General features: G+C 42.0%; 1 protein-coding gene across 1 annotated transcript in view; it reads left to right on the top strand.

The window, feature by feature from the left end:
- DEUP1 (deuterosome assembly protein 1) overlaps nucleotides 1-24,572 on the top strand; it is a 48,481-nt gene extending 23,909 nt beyond the window's left edge. Inside the window, exons 7-12 of the mRNA XM_015823097.1 lie at nucleotides 747-892; nucleotides 2,109-2,214; nucleotides 5,345-5,494; nucleotides 9,911-10,110; nucleotides 21,023-21,299; nucleotides 24,221-24,572. Coding sequence (XP_015678583.1) covers nucleotides 747-892; nucleotides 2,109-2,214; nucleotides 5,345-5,494; nucleotides 9,911-10,110; nucleotides 21,023-21,299; nucleotides 24,221-24,394 — 1,053 coding nt within the window. The 3' untranslated portion in view covers nucleotides 24,395-24,572. The remainder of the gene's footprint in view (nucleotides 1-746; nucleotides 893-2,108; nucleotides 2,215-5,344; nucleotides 5,495-9,910; nucleotides 10,111-21,022; nucleotides 21,300-24,220) is intronic.
- The last annotated feature ends 1,620 nt before the right edge of the window (nucleotides 24,573-26,192 follow it).

The following is a 26,192-nucleotide window of genomic DNA, read 5'->3' as shown; positions in this document are numbered from 1 at the left end:
CCATCCGTTGCTTCTTGTCCTAACTTCAGGCACTTTGAAGAAGAGCTTGACTCCCTCTTCTTTGTGGCAGCCCCTGAGATATTGGAACACTGCTATCATGTCCCCCTTCATCCTTCTCTTCATTCAACTAGACATACCCAATTCCAGCAGCCTTTCCTTATATGCTTTGGCCTCCACACGCTCTTCAAATCTCAGCTCCTAAGATATCTTTGGGGAAGCCATGTTATTAAACTGGTACAAAACATATATGCAGTCTGTTGTGTGAGGCGATATGTGATTGAGTTATTGAATGTAATGTCATTCTGAGGTGCTTTTCAGGATATCCAGTCCCATAAATTGTTTTGGATTACAACGGATCCTTGTGCATAGCACATCCTTCACGTTAACCATATTGTTGATATCAGGACATGAGTTTTTAATGTGCACAATTCTACTAACCTGAACCTGTGTGAACTTTCTTAGAAGTAAGTATCTCAAAAGGCCCCATTTTATTTCTGAATGCAAAAAAGCTTGCACCTTACTTGCTTTGTTTCTAAGCGATCTTCCTACAGAGAGAACCTGGCAACTGAAAATTTTATAGGGGCAATAAAAAAATGTGAAGTCTACTTTCCAAGTGAAAAGAGTCTTTGGTTCCCTGGAATATCATCATTATAGGCCACGCAAAAGAGCTCTGAACGTTACAGAGTCGTGAAGTGGCAAGTTATCAGTGAACAAATGAACTGAGTGCTGTGTTTGGCTTTATTTAGAACACTGAAGCCAGACTCATAGAAGTGAGGAACGAACTGCAGTCTCGTGAAGACCTCTTAAGTATGGTGGAACTGGAATGCCAGCAGTTGCGAAAGGAAGTGGCCAAAATCGAAGAGTATAAAAACAAAGAAGAAAACCAAGTGAAGTATGTATTGTAACAGAACATCTAAACTTCAAAAGCTGGTTACATGGCAGTAGGCCAGCTGGGAAGTAAGTCTCGGTAGCTTTAATGGCGCTTACTTTTAAGTAAGGATGCAGAGCTTTCTACTTGTGATCAAGATACATTTTAAGTGCAGAATACAAATAAAAGCAAATTGCATTTTTTCCCCAGAGTCAGTTAGAATGGTTTATGCAATCCATTTTCCCTTAAACTCTCAGAAGATATACAAATGTCGCAATATGTCACGCCTTCATGTTTGATGTTTTACATCGAAGGTCCCCAACCCCCGGGCCACAGACCGGTACCGGTCCATGAATCAATGGGAACTGGGCTGCAAAAGCGGCGGATAAGCACACAAAGCTTTATTTGCGCCTATGCGAGATTAGATTTCCACCACTATCATCCTGGAAGGAGAGAATTTCTCTATTTTTATAGTGGGTATCCTGTCTTCTGATTTTAGTTACTCTGACCACTGGGAAGGCAGTGTGTAACTGGTTTCATCCTTATTAGGCAGCATCAGAAATACATTGCCGGATTCTATGAAACTATTAGACAATTGCCACCCTAGCTATAAAGATTGTATAGAGACTTATAATATAACGTGTTCTGTACACTAAAAATACATCAGGAAAATTGGTAAAAAAAAGTTTACATTGTACAATATAATTGATACTGCTTTTTAGCAATCATTTTTGTAAGGTCAGGTCTTTGTATTATTTTTTACTTACAAAAATGTATTTTTATTTAAGTATATTCCTGTGAATGGCTCTTGAGAAGAAAATTGATGTATCACATTTATTGTAGGAGGAGGAAAAAAACCCTCTGACTTTCTCAGAAACTGGAAATAATAAGTTATTCCAGGAAGACATTTCTTATATCTTCTCTGACTTTATTTAAATATCTTTGCTCTTGAGCAAATGCTTTGGGTGGGGAGCTTGAAATTTATTTATATATATATATATTAAACGAATAAAACCGAGCACCAAGAGAAGTAAAATATAAAAGTTTAAAAATTTACTGAGCCAAGCTTTCGTCAGAACCCGTCTGACATCATCAGGGCGTTAAAACAGCAGTCTGGGAGAAACCCTTATAAAGTGTATGTGTCAATTGCTTGCATCCGGCTTCTGCTACGCGTCATCGGACCCAGCTGCTCCTGCCGTAATTAATTCTCATATATATATATACATGTATATATTAATAGGCTTCAGTCAGCTTATGCACAGTGCATCAAGGATCTGGAAATAAAGAAAACTCAGATACTTATTCTGGAAAAGCAGCAAGACAATCTACAAAAAGAGCTAAATGAGGTATTTTTTTGAAGAAATATTTCAAAATGTGTCATATTATTTGGGATAATGCAGTTAGGACCAATAACTGCCTCAAACTGAGAAGTATTCCAGTTGGAGATTGTTGGAATGAACATGGTAGCCACATCTGGTGGTTAATAATAATAATAATAATAATAATAATAATAATAATAATAATAATAATAATAATAATAATAATAATAATAATAATAATAATAATAATAATCAGACAAGCACCTGCAACATAACACCCCGGACTTAACAATTGTCGATAAGAAAGACAAAAAAGTCTGGATAGTGGCAGTGCCTGGAGACAGCAGAATAGACGAGAAGATAACAAAATACAAAGACCTACAAATAGAAATAGAAAGACTGTGGCAAAAGCAAGCAAGGGTAGTACCAATAGAAATAGGCGCCTTGGGTGCAATCCCAAAACAACTGGAGCACCACTTGAACACCATTGGCATTGACAAATTCACCATTAGTCAATTGCAAAAAGCGGCCTTACTAGGAACTGCTTCCATCCTGCGACAATATCTGTAATACTATCAAACATCCACATCTGCCTATCCCAGGTCCTTGGGAAGGACTCGATAGGTAGACAAAATGCCAAATCCAGTCTGAACATCTGGCTGACTGTGCGATGATCATAATAATAATAATAATAATAATAATAATAATAATAATAATAGTAGTAGTAGTAGTAGTAGTAGTAGTAGTAGTAGTAGTAGTAGTAGTAGTAAAGTTGGAAGGGACCTTGGAGGTCATCAAGTCCAACCCCCTGCTCAGGCAGGTAACCCTATACCATTTCGGACAAATGGTATTTCTTGATATTTCCTTGATACTGACTTTCAACTAGAGGTTGCGAGGCTAATGAGAGAAACACCTCTCATTAGTCTTGCAACCTCCAATTAAAAGTCAGTATCAAGAAAGATCAACCAAGCGCTTCCTGCAGAAGTGACTTTTGAAATGGGGATTGAAGGAAACAAAAGAGAGGAAGCAGGAAACTTTTGAGAGAAAGGGTTGATGGAGCAAGAAGAGTAAAGTTCAACAGGAGAGTGTGCTGCCTGCATCCAACGGATGGGGCTTTGCTTGTAGGTGCGGACCAGTTGCTGGCATGCTGCAGCCCAGTACTGGTCCACGGACTGGGGGTTGGGGACCCCTGCCCTAAATCATTTCAGAGACTTTTGGTTGCTTCTTTTGTTTTAACGTTCTGAATTTAGGAGAATTTTTAGCATTTCACCAACAGTTGTTAGCAGGGGAAAAAAGTAACCCCACCTTTTTTTTCTAATCTTAGGAGAGAACAGAACAGTAGAACAAATGTCAAAGCTACACCTAACAAGGCAGCTACTAAATGTGCCTTTTCTTCAGAAGTATTTTTAAAAATACCCTGGCCACATTTGCTATGCTTTCTCTTCAATTTACTCCTGAAATTTATTTCTGATTGAATATAGAGTAATGTAATGTTTTGGCTGCCAACTTGTTTATTTTACAAGACAGCCGGCAAATAAATTCAATAAATAAATAAATATGACCTCTGAAAGCCATTTGCTGGGAGACCTGTGGGCTCCCTGATGTAGCTTGGTGGCTCCTGTAAGATGAGACAGCTAGACTGGAGGAGCCAGAGATCCAATCTAGGAGGGCACAGCTTCAGGAGAAATTTGACACAGAAGTATAGGTAATCCTTGTTTACAACAGTTCATTTAGTGACCGTTCGAAGTTACAACGTCATTGAAAAACGTGGCCTATGACCGTTTTTCACAGGACCGTTGCAGCATCCCCAGGGTCATGTGTTCAAAACTGTTGGCAACTGACTGTGGGATGAAAGGTCGGAAAATGGAGCAAAACTCATATAACAACGGTCTCGCTTAGCGATGGAAATGTTGGGCTCAGTTGTGGTCGTAAGCTGAAGATTACCTGTACAGGCTTCCCGAGAGGGGAATACTGTAGCACTTCAGTTTTTTAATAATTACAGCGATACACCATACGTTTTGTGACACTGAGCCAAAGGAACTTCTGACCTAAACCCTTCAAAGCATGTTTTTGTTAGTGCAAACATGTCTTTAAAGAAAGCTTTACAATAGCGTTCCTCAACCTTTCCGGCTTTGCAAATTGGGGCGGGGGGGAGAGGGGATGGTTCCTCTCAAGTGGCAGGCAAGCGCATATGCGTGTGCAGTTCCATTTGCACACTGTCGCACAGCGCTTCTGCTGCCCAGTTCCAAACAGGCCATGCCCCGGCACTGGGCTACAACCCAGGGGTTGGGGACCCCTGCTTTACAACAACCAATACTGGCATTCCATACTCCTGTGGGAATGCAGCATGCGACTTGCAACTGCAAATCCATTGGCTCTGTGGTAGTTGTACTAAAGCAGTGGTTCTCAACCTGTGGGTCGGGACCCCATTTGGGGTCGATCAACCATTTCACGGGGGTCGCCAAACAAGGCTGTTTGCCATTTCTTTTTGTCCGCCATTTTTTTGGTCCGCCATTTTTTTCCCCCTTTTCCGGCGGGTGCCTTACCTCCCTTGGGCTGGGCCAGCTGGTGGTCGGCCTGCTCCATCTCTGCCGCTTGCCAGCTACGCCTCGGCCGGCGCAGGGGGCGGAACCACGCATGCGCGGCGCTCCCGGGCAGGGAAAGTCCTCGACTTATGACCGGTTGGGTAGTCCTCGACTTACGACCGGTTTAGTCCTCGACGTACGACCGGTTGGGGTCGCGGCATTAAAAAGGTTGAGAACCACTGTACTAAAGTAAAGGAGCTAATCATACACAGTGCTGAGAACCTCCCCCTGCTGCTCTTTTTCCAATTATTTCTTATAGTAAAATATCTTTATGTTGGAACCCTGAATCTATTGGTGGCAATGGATAATTCCATCCAAATCGTGTTTTATGCTGAGTATCTGTTCACCTGTGGGGTAGACATTTGGGAGCGACCTAGAAAAACCCATAAAAACGCTCAAGAGTAGCAGCCAAGCTGGCCGTTCTGAATCAAGCCATTTTAAATTTCTGCATGCTATCATTGCATGGTTGATGTTTTTGAACAGACAGTTCCAAAAGTCACTAGTGGGTGAAAAATGATACCATATGAAAAGCTTAACTCTCATTGTTACTTTTCGGGCCCCGTTTGCTGCAGATAAGGGACCGACGTTCTCGGGAAGAGCAATCCCATTGCTCTGAGGTGGAGAGACTGAGGATGGAAAACTCTAGCTTGACAGAGGAGCTTCATCAGAAGGAAATTACTATAGCAACTATCGTGAAAAACGCTGCAGTGCTGGAAAAGCAGGTACAAACAGAGTTAGAGATAAAAGAGAAAATATTAGCAAAACAACAGGTATGCAGCGCAAATAGAACATGGCTGAGGTCATTTGGTCATGGCAGAGATTAACACCTATTGACATCTGAAAAGCTGTTACCTGGCATCCTTAAAACCAAAAACATGTCATGTGCTGATGTAAAGAACAAAAACATACAGGCTGATAAAAATCTGGACTTTATATTATTCCAGAATAAAAGCTTTAATGTTTATTATTTGTCTAGAGTCCTTGTTTTTGCTTTGTTGATTTTGCTGTTTATTATATTATTTTAGTCCAAGTGTTTTTAGCTGCTTTTATTTTTTTCTAGTTTTATATGCCAGCCACAGTCCATTGGAGTTGGGCTGCTAGTAGATTTAAGTAATAATAATAATAATAATAATAATAATAATAATAATAATAATAATAATAATAATAATAATAATAATAATAATAATAATAATAATAATAATAATAGCAATAGGCGTTATTTAAGCTATAAATTATGGCTTATGCAGAACCAGTAGTAGAAAATGAAGAGAAGGATGAGGGGGGACATGATAGCAGTGTTCCAATATCTCAGGGGCTGCCACAAAGAAGAGGGAGTCAAGCTATTCTCCAAAGCGCCTAAAGGCAGGACAAGAAGCAACGGATGGAAACTAATCAAGGAGAGAAGCAACCTAGAACTAAGGAGAAACTTCCTGACAGTGAGAACAATTAACCAGTGGAACAACCTGCCTCCAGATGTGGTGAATGCTCCAACACTGGAAGTTTTTAAGAAGAGACTGGACAGCCATTTGTCCGAAATGGTATAGGGTTTCCTGCCTGAGCAGGGGGTTGGACTAGATGACCTCCAAGGTCCCTTCCAACTTTATTATATCACTACTACTACTACTACTACTACTACTACTACTACTACTACTACTACTACTACTATTATTATTATTATTATTATTATTATTATTATTATTATTATTATTATTATTATAAAAACAAAGACTGCCAGCAAGGACTGCCCCAGAAGACCTAGCACTTACAATGAACTATGGGAATAAGGCATTTGCAAGTATTAAAATAACATCTGTTGAACAGACCAATCAGCTAGCCTACAGTAGAGCAGTGGTGATTACAGAAGACCTGGGTATCAAAATTCGAAAAGCAAAAGCAAAATCATATTCAATCCTAAAGTAAAAGATCAGACTAGAGGCCAAGATTTAAAAAAAAACAAGATCAAATGCAAGTAATTTAAAGAGCACAAAAAAGCAAAAATTGAATGACTGTAAGGATCAAGACAAGCCTAATAAAAAAAAATCATGAAACAAAATAAAGAAACCTTGGAAATCATAAAGCAACAAATCACAGCAGTGTCTGGGAAAATTGAACACTGTAAACCGCAAAGCATCCAAATTGAAGCAAAATCATCCATTTCAATCAGACCAGAGGCGATTCTGCCCAAAGTGTAAATGGCAATAGAAATTCTGAAAATGGAAAGCAAAAAAAAAAAAAGGAAACAATTCTGTTTTGGAAGATCTGTGGGAAGCTCAAAAGTCCTATAATAAAAATGCAGGATGGATAAAAGAATTTGAAGATGAATTTAATAAAAAAAATCAAATGGAATAACTAATAATAATTATCCTGACTACAAACAATAGCATGACAAAGGAGCAACAATGGTACATTGAAAGATCTGGAAGGAAAAAAAATACCCTTTGCTTGCAAGCAAGAATTGGTGGGGCCATAAAATAGAGAATGTAATAGAAAATGAAGAAACTAAAGTTTCTGGGGTTTTAGAATTCAAACCGAAAGAAACCTGCCACATAACAGACTTAACAATTGTCTATAACAGGGCTTTTCAACCAGTGGTACGGGTACCACCTGTAGTACATTGGCACCTGGCAGGTGGTAACCGACCATCCTAGAAAAGTGGTAGCAGGGGAGGGGAATGAGCTGAACTGGTGGCAGCACCGCACAAGCCTGAGCGAGAGACGGCTGGAGCTGCAGGGCTGTCAGGGCTCAGCAGATGCGCCAGGATCAGTGCCACTTTCCAGCTGATTGGCGCTTCTTCGGGGCTATCAGGGCTCAGTGGAAGCGCCAGGATCAGCGCCAGGCTCCAGCTGGTGCTCAGCGCTGATCCTGGTGTTTCTGCTGAGCCCTGAAGAAGCACCAATCAGCTGGAATGTTGCAGCATCTCCAGGGTCTTGTGATTTACATTCAGATGCTTGGCAACTGATTCATATTTATGACAGTCAAAGTGTCCCAGGGTCATGTGAAGTGACCAAAACCTCCTGCAACCACCCAGCAGACGGGGGGGGGGGGGGATAAAAACCAAACACCCCCTCACCCCACCCCCGCTGCCAATCCTCAACAGAAATGCTCACAACAATGAAAACCTCGGACAGGAGGAAGAGTGCCACCGGGTGGGCAGGCAGCTGTGGCTTGGGGGGCACTTTTTTTCAGTGCCATTGTAACTTCAAACAGTCACTAAGCGAACTGTTGTAAGTCGAGGACTACCTGTACTTTATCACTTTTTTCCTTTTTTTTTTCTTTTGGTCATCAAGTTTTTGACACCTTGCTAGGTGACTGGTGGTACTCAGATGTTGTCATATCCTAAAAGTGGTACAATGGGTGAAAAGATTGAAAAGCCCTGGTCTATAAGAAAAAAAGTCTGCATAGTAGACTTGGCAATACCTGGAGACAGTCGACTAGAAGAGAGTAGAATAGAATAGAGCTGGAAGGGACCTTGAAGATCTTTTAGTCCAGCCCCCTGCTCAAGCAGGAGAACTTATACCATTTCAGACAAGTGACTGTCTAGTCTCTTCTTAAAAACCTCCAGTGATGGAGCACCCACAATTTCTGGTGGCAAGCTGTCCCACTGGTTAATTGTCCTCACTGTTAGGAAGTTTCTCCCTATTTCCAGGTTGCTTCTCTCTTTGGTCAGTTTCCAACCATTGTTTCTTGTCTTGCCCTCTGATGCTTTGGAGAATAGTTTGACGCCCTCATCTTCGTGGCAGCCCTTCAAATACTGGAATATTGCTATCACATCACCCCTGTTTCTTCTCTTCTTTAGACTAGTCAAATATAAACTCCTGCAAATAGAAGTAGAACGACTGTGATAAAATATGGGGTGCAAATCCCAAAGCATCTGGGGGCACTAAATGAACACCATTGGCATTGAGAAAATCACCATCAGTCAATACCTTTAACACCATCAAACATCTGCCTCTCCCAGGTCCTTGGGAAAGACTTGATAGGGGGATTAATATGCCACATCCAACTTAAACATCTGGCTGTGCAATCAACCATAATAATAGCTCTTCCGCTGTTTTTGCTTTTGCTGTTTTCTCATTTTTTCCATCGTTTTCCAAACATTCAGCTGGTTTGTTGGTTTGTTTTATATCCTGCTTTTATTATTTTTATAAATAATTCAAGGCAGCACACGTTATACTTGTTCCATTTCTGGAAGAGAGGAATAGCTTTGAACATCATGTTTTTCTTGGGTTTATTTCCAGTAATGGGGAATAAGGGTAGGTTTGCGGGGTTCTGAACAGTAATTTATTTATAAAAATACAAACTGAGCATAAGAAGATGTAGATAGCTTAGTCTAGAGGTGGGACCATCTGGCCCAGATGTTCCATCACATTATCCACACATGTATGCATTTTTTTAATGCTGGGACAGAGAAACCTATGCATAATCCAGCCAAAATGAAGCCTTTTAAAGTCTCACCAATTTTGAAGTGAGAGAGAAAATGTTGTTTTGGTCTCTACTGTTGAAATCGGCAAAATCTAACTTTGGTTTTTTCAAGTCCTCGCTTTGCCTCTTAAAATATTCTGTTGATCATTCTTTTTCATCAGTACCATGGCAGGATTTTGTTTTGGGTTTTTTTTTTTTCAGTAGAACTACTGTATGGCAGGACTTTTTTTAAAGGACTTTTCCCCCTCTCCTTTAAGACTGCTATATTGCATCTTTATATTTATTTCATCATTTATTAACATTGGCTCTATAGAAATTTTGAAAGTACCGTTCTGCGTTTGCCTCTGGTGAATGCATAACTTGAGGTAGCATTTTAATGAAAATATTTACAGCTCTCGCAGCCTTCGAGCTTTTTTTTTGTGCTGCTTTAAGGCCTCGAAGGCAAGTGATTCAAATACGTGGAGTGCCTTTTAAAAAACATGGATACAGCCTTGAATGCAAGGTTCATTGAGGCCGTATAATGTGTTGTTTTTGTGTTCTATAAGCTATTATCTTTCCTACCCATTTGTCTTGCTTGCCGCTTCTAGAGGCAATTCTATTGCTATGATTATTTACAATAAATGCTGTATGATTACAAGATATATATAGATATATATATATACATACTATACCAGAGTTATAAATAAGCATTTTTACCCCCTACCTTCTTCCCACAGACAATGGATTTATCAAAGAAAGAGCACAAAACCTGTTTGGATCCTGCTGATATGCTGGAGTGTAAGAATGGAAGGTTACACAAAGAACTCCTTAAATTGCCGAGAGACACAGACATGCCTTCTTTGGTGAATGCCATTGCATACTTTGGAACAAACCACGCCAAGCCGGCCTCCCTTAAAACGCAGGCAAAGGAAGAGAAGTAGGTACAGGACCCCGTGCACAAATAATTCTACCTTAGCCCTTAACATTTTTTTCCCTTTATTTTGTTTTTTTTTTCTTTTGTCCTCATTGGAAATGAAAGAGATGGGTGTTGCAGTCACATCAGAGTTGCCTTGTTGAAGACAACTGCGTGTTCATTCTTAGTTCAGCTTTTGACACTAACTATCTTCAGTATATAACTGTGGTGGCGAACCTATGGCACGTGTGCCAGAGGCGGCACGCAGAGCCCTCTCTGTGGGCACGTGCGCCATCGTCCCAGTCCTAGGCCTTCAGCTGGGTTTTTTATAAAACCTTTTCGTTTTAGGCCTCTGTCACCGTGTGCAAAAAAAAAAAAAAGGTTCAATCAATCAATCAATCAATCAATTTCAACTTCTCGCGGGGAAAAAAAAGATCTCGCAAAGTTGGAATTGATTGATTGAACTTTTTAGTCCCACCCAGTCTGTCACCACTGCAGCCACGCCAACCCAATGGGCCACACCCACCCAATGGGCCACACCCACCCAATGAGCCACACCCACCTGGCACCCGACAATGCATAAGTGGGTTTTGGGTTGAAGTTTGGGCACTCAGTCTCTAAAAGGTTCGCCATCACTGCCTTAGAAGGAGGAAGAGCGCCGCCGGGCACTGTCTTGCTCGGCTGTGGCTTGGGGGGGCACTTTTTTCAGTGCCATTGTAACTTTGAACAGTCACTAAGCAAACTGTTGTAAGTCGAGGACTATCTATACTTTATCACTTTTTTCCTTTTTTTTTTTTTTGGTCATCAAGTTTTTGACACCTTGCTGGGCGACTGGTGGTACTCGGATGTCGCCATATCCTAAAAGAGGTACAATGGGTGAAAAGGTTGAAAAGCCCTGCCTTAAGCATCAGCCCCTTCACACATGCACACGTCAAAGGAACTAATCTAAAAGCAGGGATTGATTTGTTTGTTTCTGACGAAAAGAGCGGGAGAATTAATGAGCCTACAAGGAGGGTGAGAGGTGTTGAATAGGAGGGACTGAAAGAAATGAGAGGGAAGGTAAGATGACAGCTGGGATGGAAAATGCGAAGCCCGTATAAAAAAAAAAGTATCAGGCGGCAGATTAATCTCCCGCCCGAACAAATGGAAATGGCCACGAGGAAAGAGAATGCAGAAGCTGCTCGGAGCAAAATGAAAAGAATTGTGTTACAGAAGAACGTGGAGTTATGCTAATGGGAAATATGAAAAAGGATGCTTGGAAGAACAATGAAGTGAAAGAAGATGCAGATGAAGGGGGAAAAATGCCCCTAAGAAAATGATTGCGGCACAAAATGAGGGTGAAAGAGAGATACTGTATAATGTGCATAAGAGGAAAAAAATGGCAACGGATGCCATGAAAAAGGCCGAGGAATAGTTACTTGCTGCTCCTCTGATTCACGTGAAGAGAACAGGGAGGAGGTAGCAGTGGGGACCAATTAGGCCACTTAAAACCCATCTTCCTCCAGTCAAGCCCTGCTACCAACCTGCTTATTTATCCTCTTCAGCTACGCCTTGAGAGCCACTACAGCTGGCATAGTACAGCAGCCATGAGTTGGGGAGGGGGGGAAAGGAAGCACCTCTGTTAGTACAATGTTCAGAAAAAAGAAGCTTTTCTATTAAACCAGGAACGAGCTGCTGTCAGACACACAGAAACAATATTCACCGCCGGATTCCCAGCCCCCTGCAAGTGTGTGGGTGATGGTGAGATGACTAATCTTCCAGGTGATTTTATAGCTACTGCAAGCATCCAGATCTCCTTCTAAAGTGGATGTAACCATGCCATCAGAAATCGTGGGCGTTCCATCACTGGAGGTTTTTAAGAAGACATTGGACAGTCACTTGTCTGAGATGGCATAGGTCAGTGGTGGCGAACCTATCGCGTGCGTGCCAGAGGCGGCACTCAGAGCCCTCTCTGTGGGCACGCGTGCTGTTGCCCCAGCAGAGTTCGCCAGAGTAGCGAGCACGTGGCGTTTGGAAGCGACAGGGCAGAAAGTGAGAGAGAGAGCGGCGTTGGCCCCCCGGGGATGCTCCGGAGATGGCGAGGGACTGGCCCCGGCCACGCTCACCCAGTGAGCCGTGACCACTGCAACCACGCCCACCCAGTGGGCCATGCCCCCCACCCTCCCTGAGGGCACCACAATGCTGATGCAGCCCTGGCACTTTGCAATAAATAAGTGGGTTTTGGATTGCAGTTTGGGCACTCAGTCTCTAAAAGGTTTGCCATCACTGGCATAGGTTCTCCTGCTTGAGCGGTGGGCTGGGCTAGAAGACCTCCAAGGTCCCTTCCAGCTTCTATTCACATTCATGTTGGTTCCTGCAGAAAAGTGAAGAATTAAGAAAAGTGTGGTGGAGGCAGAACAAGCAGCTGCTGTTGTACCTGAAGTCTAGATCAGAGGTCCCCAACCCCCGGTCCATGGACTGGTACTAGGCCGCGGCATGCCAGCAACCGGTCCGCACAAACAAGCAAAGTCCCATCCGCGAGATGCAGGCAGCACACAAAACCACGTCCGCTCCAGTCTGCAGAAAAACCTCTCCATGGAACTGGTCCCTGGTGCCCAAAAGGTTGGGGACCTCTGGTCTAGATGGATTTTAGATTCATTTGAGTACAGGTAGTCCTCAACTTACAAACAGTTCACTTAGTGACCGTTCAAAGCTTTTTCCAAAAGGCAACTGGACTTTCTTGCTGTTGTTTTTTTCCTCTTTGAAAATATTTCACTTCTCATCCATGAAGCTTTTTCAGTTGTAACTGACTGTTGGGGAATAGAAGGATTTATGTTCTTTACAGCAGGGATCTTCAAACCTGGCCCTTTTACAACTTGTGGACTTCAACTCCCAGAATTCCTCAGCCAGGCATGCTGGCTGAGGAATTCTGGGAGTTAAGGTCCACAAGTCATAAAAGGGCCAAGTTTGAAGACCCCTGCTTTACAGTCATCTGGTCATTAGCATACTCCCTCCCCCCTGTTGAGGGAGGCTGTCTAAGCATCTGAGAAGAATCACTGCCCAAAACATCTACACACACAACTACTTGTGGGTGGGGGACTTCATAATGTACAATGGTATTTGAGAATGACCTTGGGAGGCAGGAAAGAAAGCTGCAGTTTGGACAACTGGCTTGTAAAAGATGTCTCCGCTCACAGAAGTGAGGATGGAGTGAGAAACATGCCCTGGTTCTCCAGAGAGTAAAAGGAAAGGAGGGGAGAAATACATTCAGTCTTGCAAGATTCTGTCAATGTAATCTTGCAATAAAGATGGAACTAATACTCCTGGTTGTGCTCCTTATCTGGACTCCCTCGCAGGGCTAACAAAATGAGATCATACCATTAATGGCGACAAAAGTCCAACAGAAAGTTGTAACAGTAGATTTGCTATTCTGGACAGCACACCTGAGATCAGCCATATAGAACAAATGGCTTTTTGTAGCAAGCGAATAAAAATGTCCTTGCAGTGGTGATTGCCAGACTGCATTTCCTGGAATATATTGACACTGACGATCTTAGAACAACTGATATGACAAATAACACTTCTCAGAAAGCTAGAAGACATGAGAATTGCAATAGTTAAAGACTTAGGGCTATGTTAATGATATCACCAGTAAAAGGGAAGAATAGAATAAAGCAGACACAGTCCAAGTGTGTCTTTTCTTCTGTTCTTCTCTTGCAGACTGCCTGACTATCCCAGCCAGGCGTTCTGGGTCCCCTGAGTCACTAACAGATTGATTAAATAAAAGGTGAAGTCAACCCCAAGTTGAAGCTGTTGACTTCAAGGAACTGTTCATCTAGTTTTCTTCTCAACCATGTAGAAGTGATTGGTAGCTGCTCTTCTGGGATGGCTTTCTTAATTTCCCAGCCAGTCTGTCTCACTTCCTCATGGTCTCCTACCCAAATTCCATCCAGGCCTGACCCAGTTGTGGGTCTAGAGCCCAAACAAGGTCAGCTAAGGATGCCCACCTGCTGAGACACTTAATAGGGCAGTGAAGATTAAAGGAAAAGGCAACAGAATTTACCTGGATTGCCTGGATGATTTTAATTAGGCTTCATTATATTCTCTCTCTCTCTCTCTCTCTCTCTCTCTCTCTCTCTCTCTCTCTCTCTCTCTCTCTCTCTCTCAATCTCTCTCTTTCTCTGTGTGTGTGTGTGTGTGTACGTATATATAACCACGATGGCTCTATGGTGAAGGATATCGAGTTTGAGACCCAAGAACCACACGACAGGGTGAGCTCCTGTCCTTGCCCCAGCTCCTGCTCACCTAGCAGTTAGAAAGCATGCAAGTGCGATTAGATAAATAGGTACCACTTTGGTGGGAAGGTAACAACATTCTGTGCACCTCCCTGTTTAGTCATGCTGGCCACATGACCAGAGGACAATGCTGGCTCCCTTGGCTAAGAAACAGAGATGAGCACCGTCCCCTAGTGTCAGACATGACTGGTCAGAGGAAATATTTATTTTTACCTATTATTTGGTAATCTGTTTCTCTTTACACACACACACACACACAGCTCAGTAGAAAACTATTTTTATTTTTAAGAGTAGGGTTCTTTGGGAGTGATTTCCAGCTTTAAAGGAATTGGGAAATTTGGAGGTGGGGAAGTGTTATAAGAGGTGGGTCCCACTTTTGTAGACATCGTTTGCTCAGTTTTAGATACCGTGTTTGAAAAACGAGGTTGTGATTTAGAGATACAATTCGGGCCAGCCCGCACCGGCTTTTTAGGAAACGTGTGCTGGATTTGAAGAAGGCTACGCCAGCTTTTAATGCTTTTTAAGAGGACCGGAGAGCAAAACAGCTCGACATAATTGGGCTCAATCGATGGCAACTGTTTGACAGCACACAGTGACAAGAGCCCCAGTCAGCACTGGACCCGTTTGATCTTTCAAACCTCTTTTCATCTCTGCTGTTTTGCTGGTAGCAGAGTTTTGGAAATGAACCTGGCCCTGCTTGCTCCTTTCTAATGACACTTTAGGTCACTGTAGTTTATTAGAGGTTCTCTCTTGACAAAGCCATGGCAATTACAGCAATTACAGCGGAGGGCAAACCAATGACGCTGTGCGTGTTGCCATTTGTCATGTGTTAAATAAGGAGACAGGCCATTCCATAATAGTCGGAGAACAATTACAGTGTGATCATAATGGTCTTTGAGGCCCGAAAGAAAAAAATCAGATTTGATGGGACTGGCTCAGCTCTGGAGTTCTGTCAAGCGGCAAAAAGGGGCATTGTCTCCAGTGATAGGTTTTTGGGTCTTTTTTTTTTTTTTTGGTCCAAAGCAGAAAGAGCACAAACAGCTGTAAAATCTTTGAATTTGACAATAGTTGTGTGAAGTCTACCTCCTTGTTATCGCATTCACCGCTCCGCCTGTACATAACATATAAATAGTTAACAATAAGAGAGGATGCACACCTCTGAAGCTTCAGGCATGAGATTATGGATGAGATTTTCAGAAGCTGACAGTTACAAAGCAGGCTCTGAAATTCCTCAGACACCTTGCGATGAAACTCAGTGGAACCTGTGTTTAGTCAATCAATCTGAATAGAGCTGGAAGGGATCTTGGGGGTCTTCTAGTCCAACCCCCTGCTCAAGTAGGGACCCTATACCATTTCAGACAGGTAGCTGTCCAGTCTCTTAAAAACCTCCAGTCATGAGGCACCTACAATTTCTGAAGGCAAGTTGTTCCGCTGGTTAATTGTCCTCCCTGCTAGGAAGTTTCTACTTAATTCCAGGTTGCTTCTCTCCTTGAATAGTTTCCATCCATTATTTTCACTAAGTTGTTTTTGTATCCTTAAACATTTGCTATTGACATTATTTGACATTCAGCTAGGATTACAGGTAGTCCTCGACTTACAACGGTTCGTTTAAAGACTGTTTGAAGTTATGAGGCCCTGAAAAAAGTGACTCGTGATCCATCCTCGCACTTACAACCGTTGCAGTGTTGAAACTGGCATGTATTTAGATGGTTGCAGCATCCTGGGCTCACGTGATTGCCATTTGCGACCATCCCAGCTGGCTTCCCAGTAAGCAAAATCCATGAGAAAGCCGGGTTCACTTAATGACTGCAGGCTTCACTTAACAACCTTGGTGATTTACTTAACAATCATGGCAAAAAAAAGGTTGTAAAATCAGGGGTGACGTGTATAAGAACCCACCTCCCGTACCAATGTCCCACTTGTGGTTATAAGTCAAAGACTACCTATATAAGAATATATTATGTTTCATAAGAAAAATGGCCCTATCACAATAATGGGCTAATATTTTGCCCAGATACACCATACTTTATTCAGAGAGAGCAGCATAACGCCCCGCCGTTTCCAGAGCCATTTGAAAAGTATTTTCATCTCTTTGATTTGCTAAACAGTTATTGGATTTAAGGCTTGAGTCCCCGGAAGCCCCATCTTTCTTGATGGTGAAAAGTTTTAACCACAAAGTCCTAGGTGACCTTTTTCACGTGGTATTTTTTTTTTCATTTGTATACCGAGAAATCAAGGATTAAATCTTTGTCTTCCAGGAAATGACTGGTTATAAATGGCACAAGTTAAGCCTTACAGTAATAAGATGCAGAAATTATTTCTCCTGAACTGTTGTTCCTACCGTAGATTTCCTCCACATTTCCACTAGCCAAAAAAGTCTCTGGCAATATACAAAATGCACAAAGCTAGGAGCTAGCAGGGCCCGAGTCCCCATGCTATAGTTTGTCTAGAGGCTGCTTTTTGATTTAAAAAACTGCTTAGTCTGCCATGCTCTTCTCTTGATTTTCTTTCATTTTCTTCTTTTCAAGACTTGGGAAAGCACAAAATATCCAACAGCATATTCCCCATCTTCGTTATATATTTTTTTTCTCATTTTGCCAAAGCTCAGAGTTTCCTTTGATTTAACAGAGGCTTATTAAAGAGATTTAAAAAAAAAGTATCTAAATCATATTCTCTTATGTTTTTCTGAACCTTGGACAGATATTTCCTTTGTGGGGGAGAATCACACTGTAAATGTGCCCCCCTGGTTTTCCTCCCAATATTAATTTTAAAAGCCATATAGAATGTGTTAATACTATGTAATAAAAAGGTAAGGGGAGGGAGAGAAAAAAAACCAGTATGTGATGTAAATGGCTCAGTAGGAAATTATTTTAATAAGCAGTCTGAATTACGTCTTTCATCTCAGCTCTTTTCTCTCGTGCCAGATGCAATTTTGAGAAGTTTCATTAAAAGTACTTCAGCGCTGGTACAGCATGAAAAGTTGTGTGTCATTTCAGGCAGTACCAAATGAAGGACTATTCACATGAAATTTTAACGTGAATGGAAAAAGAGGACAAAAGAAGAAAACATATGTAACTCAGGCTTGAAGGGCAGAGTCTTTGGCGCTCCCTGTACTTGGTTGTTTTCTTGCAGATGTTTCATTACCCAACTAGGGAACATCATCAGGGTGAGAGGCTGTGGGGTTTGCTCCATGTTTGATATAGCGGTAGGGCTTAACTTATGATTGGTCATTTAGTGACCATTCCAAATTTAGGACCTAGCTGAAAAAGGAGATGCCCCCTCCCCATGGTCATATGACCGCACTTTGGGTACTTAGCCTTTTATGGCCATTTAATAATAATAATAATAATAATAATAATAACAACAACAACAACAACAACAACAACAACAACAACAACAATAATAATAATAATAATAATAATAATAATAATAATAATAATAATAATAATAATAATAATAATAATAAAGTTGGAAGGGACTTTGGAGGTCATCAAGTCCAACCCCCTGCTCAGGCAGGTAACCTTATACCATTTCAGACAAATGGCTGTCCAGTCTCTTCTTAAAAACTTCCAGTGTTGGATCGTTCACCGCTTCTGGAGGAAGGTTGTTCCACTGGTTAATTGTTCTAACTGTCAGGAAGTTTCTCCTTAGTTCTAGGTTGCTTCTCTCCTTGATTAGTTTCTATCCATTGCTTCTTGTCCTGCCTTCAGGCGCTTTGGAGAATAGCTTGACTCCCTCTTCTTTGGGGCAGCCCCTGAGATACTGGAAGACTGCTATCATGTCCCCCCTCGTCCTTCTCTTCATTAAACTAGACATACCCAATTCCAGCAACCGTTCTTCACATGTTTTAGCCTCCAGTCCCCTGATCATCTTTGTTGCTCTTCTCTGTACTCTTTCTGGAGTCTCAACATCTTTTTTACATCATGGTGACCAAAACTGGATGCAGTATTCCAAGTGTGGTCTTACCAAGGAATTGTAGAGTGGTATTAATACTTCGCGTGATCTTGATTCTATCCCTCTGTTAATGCAGCCTAGCACAGTGTTGGCTTTTTTGGCAGTTGCAACATCCCACAGTCCCGCGTCTGCATTTTACAACGGTTTTGCCGGAAACTGCCATTTCCTTCCATATTTTTTTTTGACAAAATTGCACCATGAGTTCACTTAACCTAGGGGTCTTCCTCTTAATTGCCCCTCCATCTTATTCCCCCTCCCCCTGCACCAATTAACAATTATCTAGAGGGGGAAGGAGGATGAAGGGATGTAAAATTTAATTTATTAAGCATCACAACATCATCTGTCTTCCTACATTTCTAGCTTCCATCTGAGTGCACTAAATAGCTCCACTCAGTGGCAAATTGAATTATGTTTTTTTCTGGATTCTTTCTTAAACTCTTCTAGGTGGAACAACTAACCATTTTATTATTGGAGCACTTGTGTTGTACAAGTCAACTTGCTGAAGTTTCTGTTGCTGGCTTGAAGGACATATAGAGATGTGAAGTTGGAATTTATTTAACTGTGATGGCTGCTGTTGACATTTTCCCATCCTGGTACTGTAGCTTAGGAAAAAGCTATCTACCTTTTTTGGAAAATATAAATTTAAATGGATGAAATAAAGGTTATGTATAAATCATGGAGTCCCAAATGGTTTTTTTCCCCCAACTCTGCAACTCTCTAGAAGTGCTAAGGTTTTCTAGATCTCCTTACACTTCTTTGGTGGCCATCCAGAATTTTGCAGCTCATATTTGGCAACAGTAAACCTTGAAATCCTGAAAATTAAGTGCATCTGTGATTCTGGCTTTGATTTTTGATTTTTTTTTTTTAAAAATTAAACAATCCATGATGGTTTTCTCCTTAAAGCTACTGTTAAATTATCAAATATCAAACAGAAGTAGGTGAACCAAACTATTACTGTAGCTTATTTTAACTCAAGGGCATCGTTTATTTTATGATGAATGTAAAACCAACCTCGTTCTGTTTTAATTTGCTGTTCTGTTACCATGGCAATTATACCAAGCAAAAAAAAAAACCGGCAAGGGATAAGTTTGGGAGAGCAAAAATAAAAATGTGTTGGGCTTTGGGAAAGATGGGGGTAGATAATTGGCAATTTCTAGATGCCATGCTAATGGGTTTCTGCTATTTATAGGCACTCTTCCTGATCACGTTTGTCCAGTGAAGGGGAAAAAAACAAAAACAAATGGATATAAATAATTTTCCTTCTCCATCTGTTTTATAGATACTTAAAATTTGGAGCAGAGCTTCTTAACTTTTATGTGTCAGATTCCTTTTAGAATATAATGAAGCTTTAGAGAGAATATCAGCCATGCCCAAGTTGTACACGGGGTCCATCTAACACTCCCAGCTAACAGAAGAATTGGGGGCAGATGAGTCTTCTAACAGGATATGGCAGTGATGGCGAACCTTTTAGAGACTGAGGGCCCAAACTGAAACCCAAAACCCACTTATTTATCACTGGGTGCCAGATGGGCATGGCCTACTGGGTGGGTGTGGCTGTGGTGGTCATGGCAGACTGGGTGAGTGTGGCCAAGGTGGGCGTGGTCACCTCGATGTTGCTCGTGGGGAGGGACGCCTGTGGGGGCTGGGCAGGGTTGAGGGAGATCCAGGGGGTCTCTGGCAGGTGGGGCGGTGGGCAGGAGGCTCGTCCTGCAGGATGAGGCGAGGCGAGGCAGGGTGGGAGTGCCATTGTCGCAGGGCAAAGTGAGGCAGGGGCCAGGGTGACTGCTGCCTGACACCATCGGCCCCCGCACATAGAGGCCAGCAAGCGCATAGGGGCTGACAATCTCCTTCAGCAGCCACAGCCTGCCGGTCCCTCGACCGGTGCACTCTGGGGCTCCGCAGCCCGCCGTCAGCAGTTCAGAGAAGCCGCCTCTGAGCTGGACGGCCGGCCGACAGCTGAGGAGGCGATGCAGTGGGTCGTGCCCGGGAAAAGGAGAGCATGCAAGGCCAGGAGGGATGGGACGGGGGGGGAGGGAAACCAGCCATGCTGGGATGCATCCGGCCATGTGGGACCTTGGCGAGTTAGCGGGCGGCTGGTTGAAGAGGGACTGTTGCCTTCTCCAGGGCATGGCACACGTGCCCACACAGAGGGCTCTGAGTGCCGCCTCTGGCACACTTGCCATAGGTTCGCCACCACTGACATAGTTGTTAAGTGAATCTAGCTACCCCATTAGCTTTGCTTGTCAGAAAGTCGCAAAGGGGGATCACATGATCCCAGGGACACAGCAACGGTCATAAGTACGAGACAGTGGCCGAGCATCTGAATTTTTGATCACGTGATCCTGGGGATGCTGCAGCGGTTGTAACTGGGAAAAACGGTCATAAGTCACTTTTTTCAGTGCCCTTGTAACTTTGAACGGTCTCTAAATGAACTCTTGTAAGTCAAGGACTATGTATGCATGGCAGTTGCCACGAGCCCAAATTTTGATCCCATGACCACGGGATGCTACCTGTATTTGATATATTGTATATAAAATTAATATCTTAGAGTGTACACAGTTTAAAGTTTTTTTCCTGCCACACGGAGGTTGCCTGGCATTCCCCAAAAGAAAGCTGGATGGACAGTTTTGTACCAAATATTTTGCTTGTTAGGAAAATTATGAAGCTCTGACCGATTCAATAACCTTGTAAACATTTTGCTCTTTCAGGTCCGTGCAGAATTCAGCCCAGTCTCCATTATATGAACATTGGGGATGCTGCCGAACGCATGTTCCTGGCTGGCATGGCCTACAGGATGTTATAACTCTTGGAAGCAACGGCACTTCACCTCCTGAAAGATCAAGCAGAGATCGCGAACCCATAGCGGATGGTAGATCTCCATCCCCACTGGAGGTGCTCCCACCATTTTACTGCACTTCCTTTCCTAAAAGGAATAAATCTGATATATTGCTGAACCAGGTCTACATTATGGAAGAAAGACAGATGGTAATTTATTATTTTGCTTTGTAAGAAAGTGGTCAATATTCACTTGGCGGGCTAAGGGGATGGCAACCTTTTTCAGCTAGTGGGCACAACATAAAGTTTGAAGAGTCTGTTGTGGGTCCTCCGACAAAATGACAGCTGTCAGGAACTTGTGTATTCACAAATGACAGCAGTGGTAGACATCTCAGTCCCACGAGGTCCATTTATCAACCTGATGGCACTCTTTCCTGCTTCTCCTGCTCTCCAGGATGTTCTTCAATTTCAACTTCAAAAATTCTTCTCTTTGGTTTTTGTTTTTTCTAGGCAGATTCACACACTTCCGAACTCTATACAGGTAATCCTCAACTTATGACCGGGGGCTCAACGACCGTTTGCTAGGATCACTGGCTCTACCTAAGGAGTTTTTACGACCCAGATTTGAAAACCTGATGGCTGCTTCCTTCCACGGTCACAGGACTACATTCCTGGCATCTGGGCCACACTGACATCCATTTGCAGTCATGTGACCATGATTTATGCTGTCATGTGAACATGATTTACGACAATTTTGTCAAACACTGGCATTTACGTTCAATGTTTGGCAAAACTGGGCCCAAAAGTAAGCCATTGGTTTGCTTTGCAATCACAACGTTTGCTTAACAACCTCCACAAAAAAAAGGTCGCATAATCAGATTGTTCACGTGACAACCCGGTAGAAAAATTTTGTTGAGTCCGGAGAACCAGCTGAACCCATGCTGCTTCTGGAAGTCCGTTCTAGGCCTCGGAGGCCTGGAGGAGGTCTCTCAGGCCCAGAACAGCCCACAGGAAGCGCATGGATGTCATTTCCGGAAGTCCGTTCTAGGCCTCAGAGGCCTGGAGGAGGCCTTCCAGGCCCAGAACAGCCCACAGGAAGTGCATGGATGTCATTTCCGGAAATCCATTCTAGGCCTCAGAGGCCCAGGCCTGCATCCATGCAGAGAACCAGATGTTCAGGTATTTGAATCCCACCACTGGTTAGGACCATGATGGGCAGGCTCCATTACGGATTGTAACTTGAGGATTACCTGAATTTAGCTCACCCTTCCTATTTTATAAGAAGTGCCCTATGGAATCTACTATGCTTGTAGCATGCCAGTTGCACACGTATTTATTTAAAACCTTCAAGTCTGGATAAGCAGGGAACTGATTCACACCGATGCAACTGTGTGTGAACACATTCATGCTCAGAGACATCATATTGCCAGTCCCAACTTAAAAGTCAAGTAGATAGTCAAAAGGAAAAAAAACCTTAAATATGCAATCAGCCTACATTTAAAACCTTACGTAGATCTTTTTAAAAAGAAACATTGATTTTTTTTGTAAAGAGGTATATAAATATGCTATTTTACCTCCTGTTTTATTTCAGATTTAGATGCTCATCCTTTCGGTATCATGGAAATCTCACAATTCCATTTTCTTTGCTTGATAATTCCCCAGGAAGCATTAAATTTACTCTGCCAAAAAATTGTCACATTAGTGATAATATCCAAAGTAATGTAAACATTATAACTACTGATTCATTTGTAATGGCTCATTCATGCACATGAGATCACTTAATTCTGCATTAAAAATGGGAGAAAATAGATATGCAAGAAACTAAACTGAATATAAACCAGTATTTCTCAATCTTAGCAACTTTAAGATATGTGGACTTCTAACTCCCAGAATTCCTCAGCCAATGTAGCCAGAAGTGCTTTTCTAAAATTATTCACCATAATCATTAAGCAAACATTGCAGTCATTAGGCAAATTCATTCATTTGAATGGCATTTTGTGACAAAAATTGGTAAAAATATCACAAATCGCAGTTATGTGACTGCAGAACATTCTAAGTAATTATAAAGGCAATCAGTTGCCAAGCACACAACGTGTTTGCGTGTCCACATTCGGGGGGGGCAGCAATAGCATTTACAACAGCCAGTGGGCTACTTTATGGGCCATAAAGCACCTGTTCTGTGACCTTAGTAAATTCAAATGGTTGTTAAGCAACTGGATGTAAGTCAAGGATTATTGTAACTCAAAATGGCAAACACACCTAATAGTTCTTCCTCCTCCTATTTTCCCCACAACAACAACCCTGTAAGGTGGGTTAAACTGAGAATGGCTGGCCCAGTTGGCTTTCATGCTTAAGAAGGGACAAGAATTCACAAGTTCTGGTGATTGGCCCAAAGTCACCCAGCCGGCTCTCATGCCTAAGACAAAAGTAGAATTCAGTTTCCTGTTTTCTAGACCAGGGGTCCCTTACCCCCCAGTCCGTGGACCGGTACCGGGCTGTGGCATGCCAGAAACCGGTCCGTGCAAACAAGCGAAGCTTCCTCTGCAGGATGCAGTCAGCATGCAAAACCACGCCCCCTCCAGTCCACGGAAAAACCTCTCTCTACAGAACCGGTCCCTGGTGCCCAAAAGTTTGGGGGCCACTGTTCTAGGCCAAAAACTTAAATCTACATCAAATTGGCTGATAATACAAATACAATTACAATTGCATCAAATTGGCTGATAATATAACCCTGATGAATGTACTATTGATTTCAGACCAAAATCAATATATACATAGATAATGGAGGAGAGGCTGTTTATATGTATACTCTTTCCTTTCCATCTTGCAGACTGTTTCTGCACCTTCTTCAACATTAGATTATCAACTTGGGCTGCTAGAGTTCTAACGACCACTAGATGGCATCAGAGAGATAACAGAAAACTTTATACACTTTGCTGCCATCTAGAGGCCCACTGGATTATACAGCCTGGATATAGGATGTCATAATATCACTGAGGGCCAGGCAGGTTATCTGTAAAGATTGCATGTCTAAAAGATATAAAGCATACTTGCATTAGTACCCTAGCACTAATAAGAAAAGCTGCCTAATTATACCTATCTTTATTGTGTCATTTCTTTGTGTCATTCAGCCTTCCCCAGAGACTTTGTTCCCGGCCGCTGCAGCAGAGAAATTCCTACAGGAGGAAGAGAGGCGAGCAAAAGACTTTGAACAGATTTTAAACTCTCACATTGAAGAACTGCAAAGGCAGTCATCAAACACCATAAAGAACTATGCCACTCTCAAGCAAACCTACCGCAGATGAACCTTTAAAAAAGAAAAGAAAAACCCTTAAATTGTACAGATAATCCCTGCACCAATCATCAACTACCATTTAAAAAAAAAACTTTAGACAAAGAAATTTTTGTAATGTGAGATTTTATATCGTTTCTCTGTGGATTTCATTTCAACCATGAATTTGGAAGATCGTGTATCAAAAGGTCTAAAAAAAATAATCTGGAAATTAAATATGAATACTTTTTTTAATTTTTAGTGCGATCCAAATTCTGTTTCTTATTTGAAATGCTGCATCTAAAACGTTCTATGACACTAATTCAAAGTGGCTGCAATGCCAAGAACAAAATTCACACTAAGGTGTTTCATCAAAACAAGAAACAGTTTCAAGTAATCATCTATGACTAACAATAGGGATTTAGAACACCCCTAGGGAGGTATAAATCTGGGTGACCGCTAGATGGTGGCAAAGCAGTGCAGAAAATCTATTTTGCTACAGTCCAGTCATTAATTGCATTTTTGCAGCCCAGATGCAGTAACATTAGCTTTAGCCTTCTTTTAATTCAGGTACAAAAATAATTTTCCCTGGAAAAAAATCTAACTGAATAGACTGGGGGGGAGAAAATAAACTATAGGTTGATTCTGTGTTTCTGTTTTTCAAATGAGATGCAGACCCTTCAAAACAATTACCTCTTTCAGGGCAGGAGGGATAAAATAGGAAATTATACTTGATTCATTAAGGAGATTGCTTTAACAAATGTTTTAATGAATCTTTCCTAGATCTATATTGACTGTTATACCTATAGATAATTGCTCACTTTGGAGGAGTTGGGGGGGGGCATATCAATGCAATGAACGAATGTCTGTGGCAGGGGTAGGCAACCTTGGCTCTTTTATGACTCGTGGACTTCAACTCCCAGAATTCCTGAGCCAGCATGGCTCAGCATGGAAACCTCTCCCTTTCCCCTCAGCATGGCTGGCTCAGGAATTCTGGGAGTTGAAGTCCACGAGTCATAAAAGAGCCAAGGTTGCCTACCCCTGGTCTATGGAGATTCTCAGTCATCCAGGTCCTGATTGTCCCAAAGGTGCTTTTTCAATAGGCAACTGGACTTCCTTTGCTTTTCTTTGAAGACGTTTCGCTTCTCATCCAAGAAGCTTCTTCAGTTCTGGATGAGAAGCAAAACGAACCGTATAAAGCCAACAATATTCAAACCAGTAGATATTAACATAAATAAAATACTTATTTGTATTTTGTTTTGTTTATTTGTTTGTTTGTTTATTTAATTTATTTGTTGCCCATCTCATGTCAAAACAACTCTGGGCAGCTAAAAAGAAAACCCTATATTTTATTAGCAAATAAAAAGTAATATGAGCGGAGTGACATTGTTTTAATTTTATTGGCAAATATCTTCGACATCTGGCAAAACAAAATTGATTCTGCAGACCTCTGCTGCACTTAATTATCCCGGAGAGTTAACTCTCCAGCCTCTGTTTGAAAACCTCCAGTGAGGTTCAGAGAAAGTATCAAAGGCGCCTTATGAAGAAAGAGTCCAGAAATCGTTAGAAGCCACAAAAAAGAAGTTCAAGGAGAAGAGAAATATGCAAGTCTCTGAGCACCATCATGCCAGAAATCTTCACTTGAAGACACACAATTCATTGGAGAATTGCAAGGAACGTGTCCCATCAATAATGAAAGAAACCAGGAAAGGATTTTATGTTTACGCACATAAAAAATGAATGCAACTTTAATCACACCATCGTAGTCGCCGTTTTGACTTTTCAGACCACACCTTGTGGATACCCTTGGCTGGGAAAGGTAGATTTACAAA

The sequence above is a fragment of the Protobothrops mucrosquamatus genome, unplaced genomic scaffold (genome assembly GCF_001527695.2).
Source record: "Protobothrops mucrosquamatus isolate PMUCROS unplaced genomic scaffold, P.Mucros_1.0 scaffold1771, whole genome shotgun sequence".
Lineage (NCBI taxonomy): Eukaryota > Metazoa > Chordata > Lepidosauria > Squamata > Viperidae > Protobothrops > Protobothrops mucrosquamatus.
Note: the sequence above shows the minus strand (reverse complement) of the source record. Positions and strands in the feature narration are given on the sequence as shown.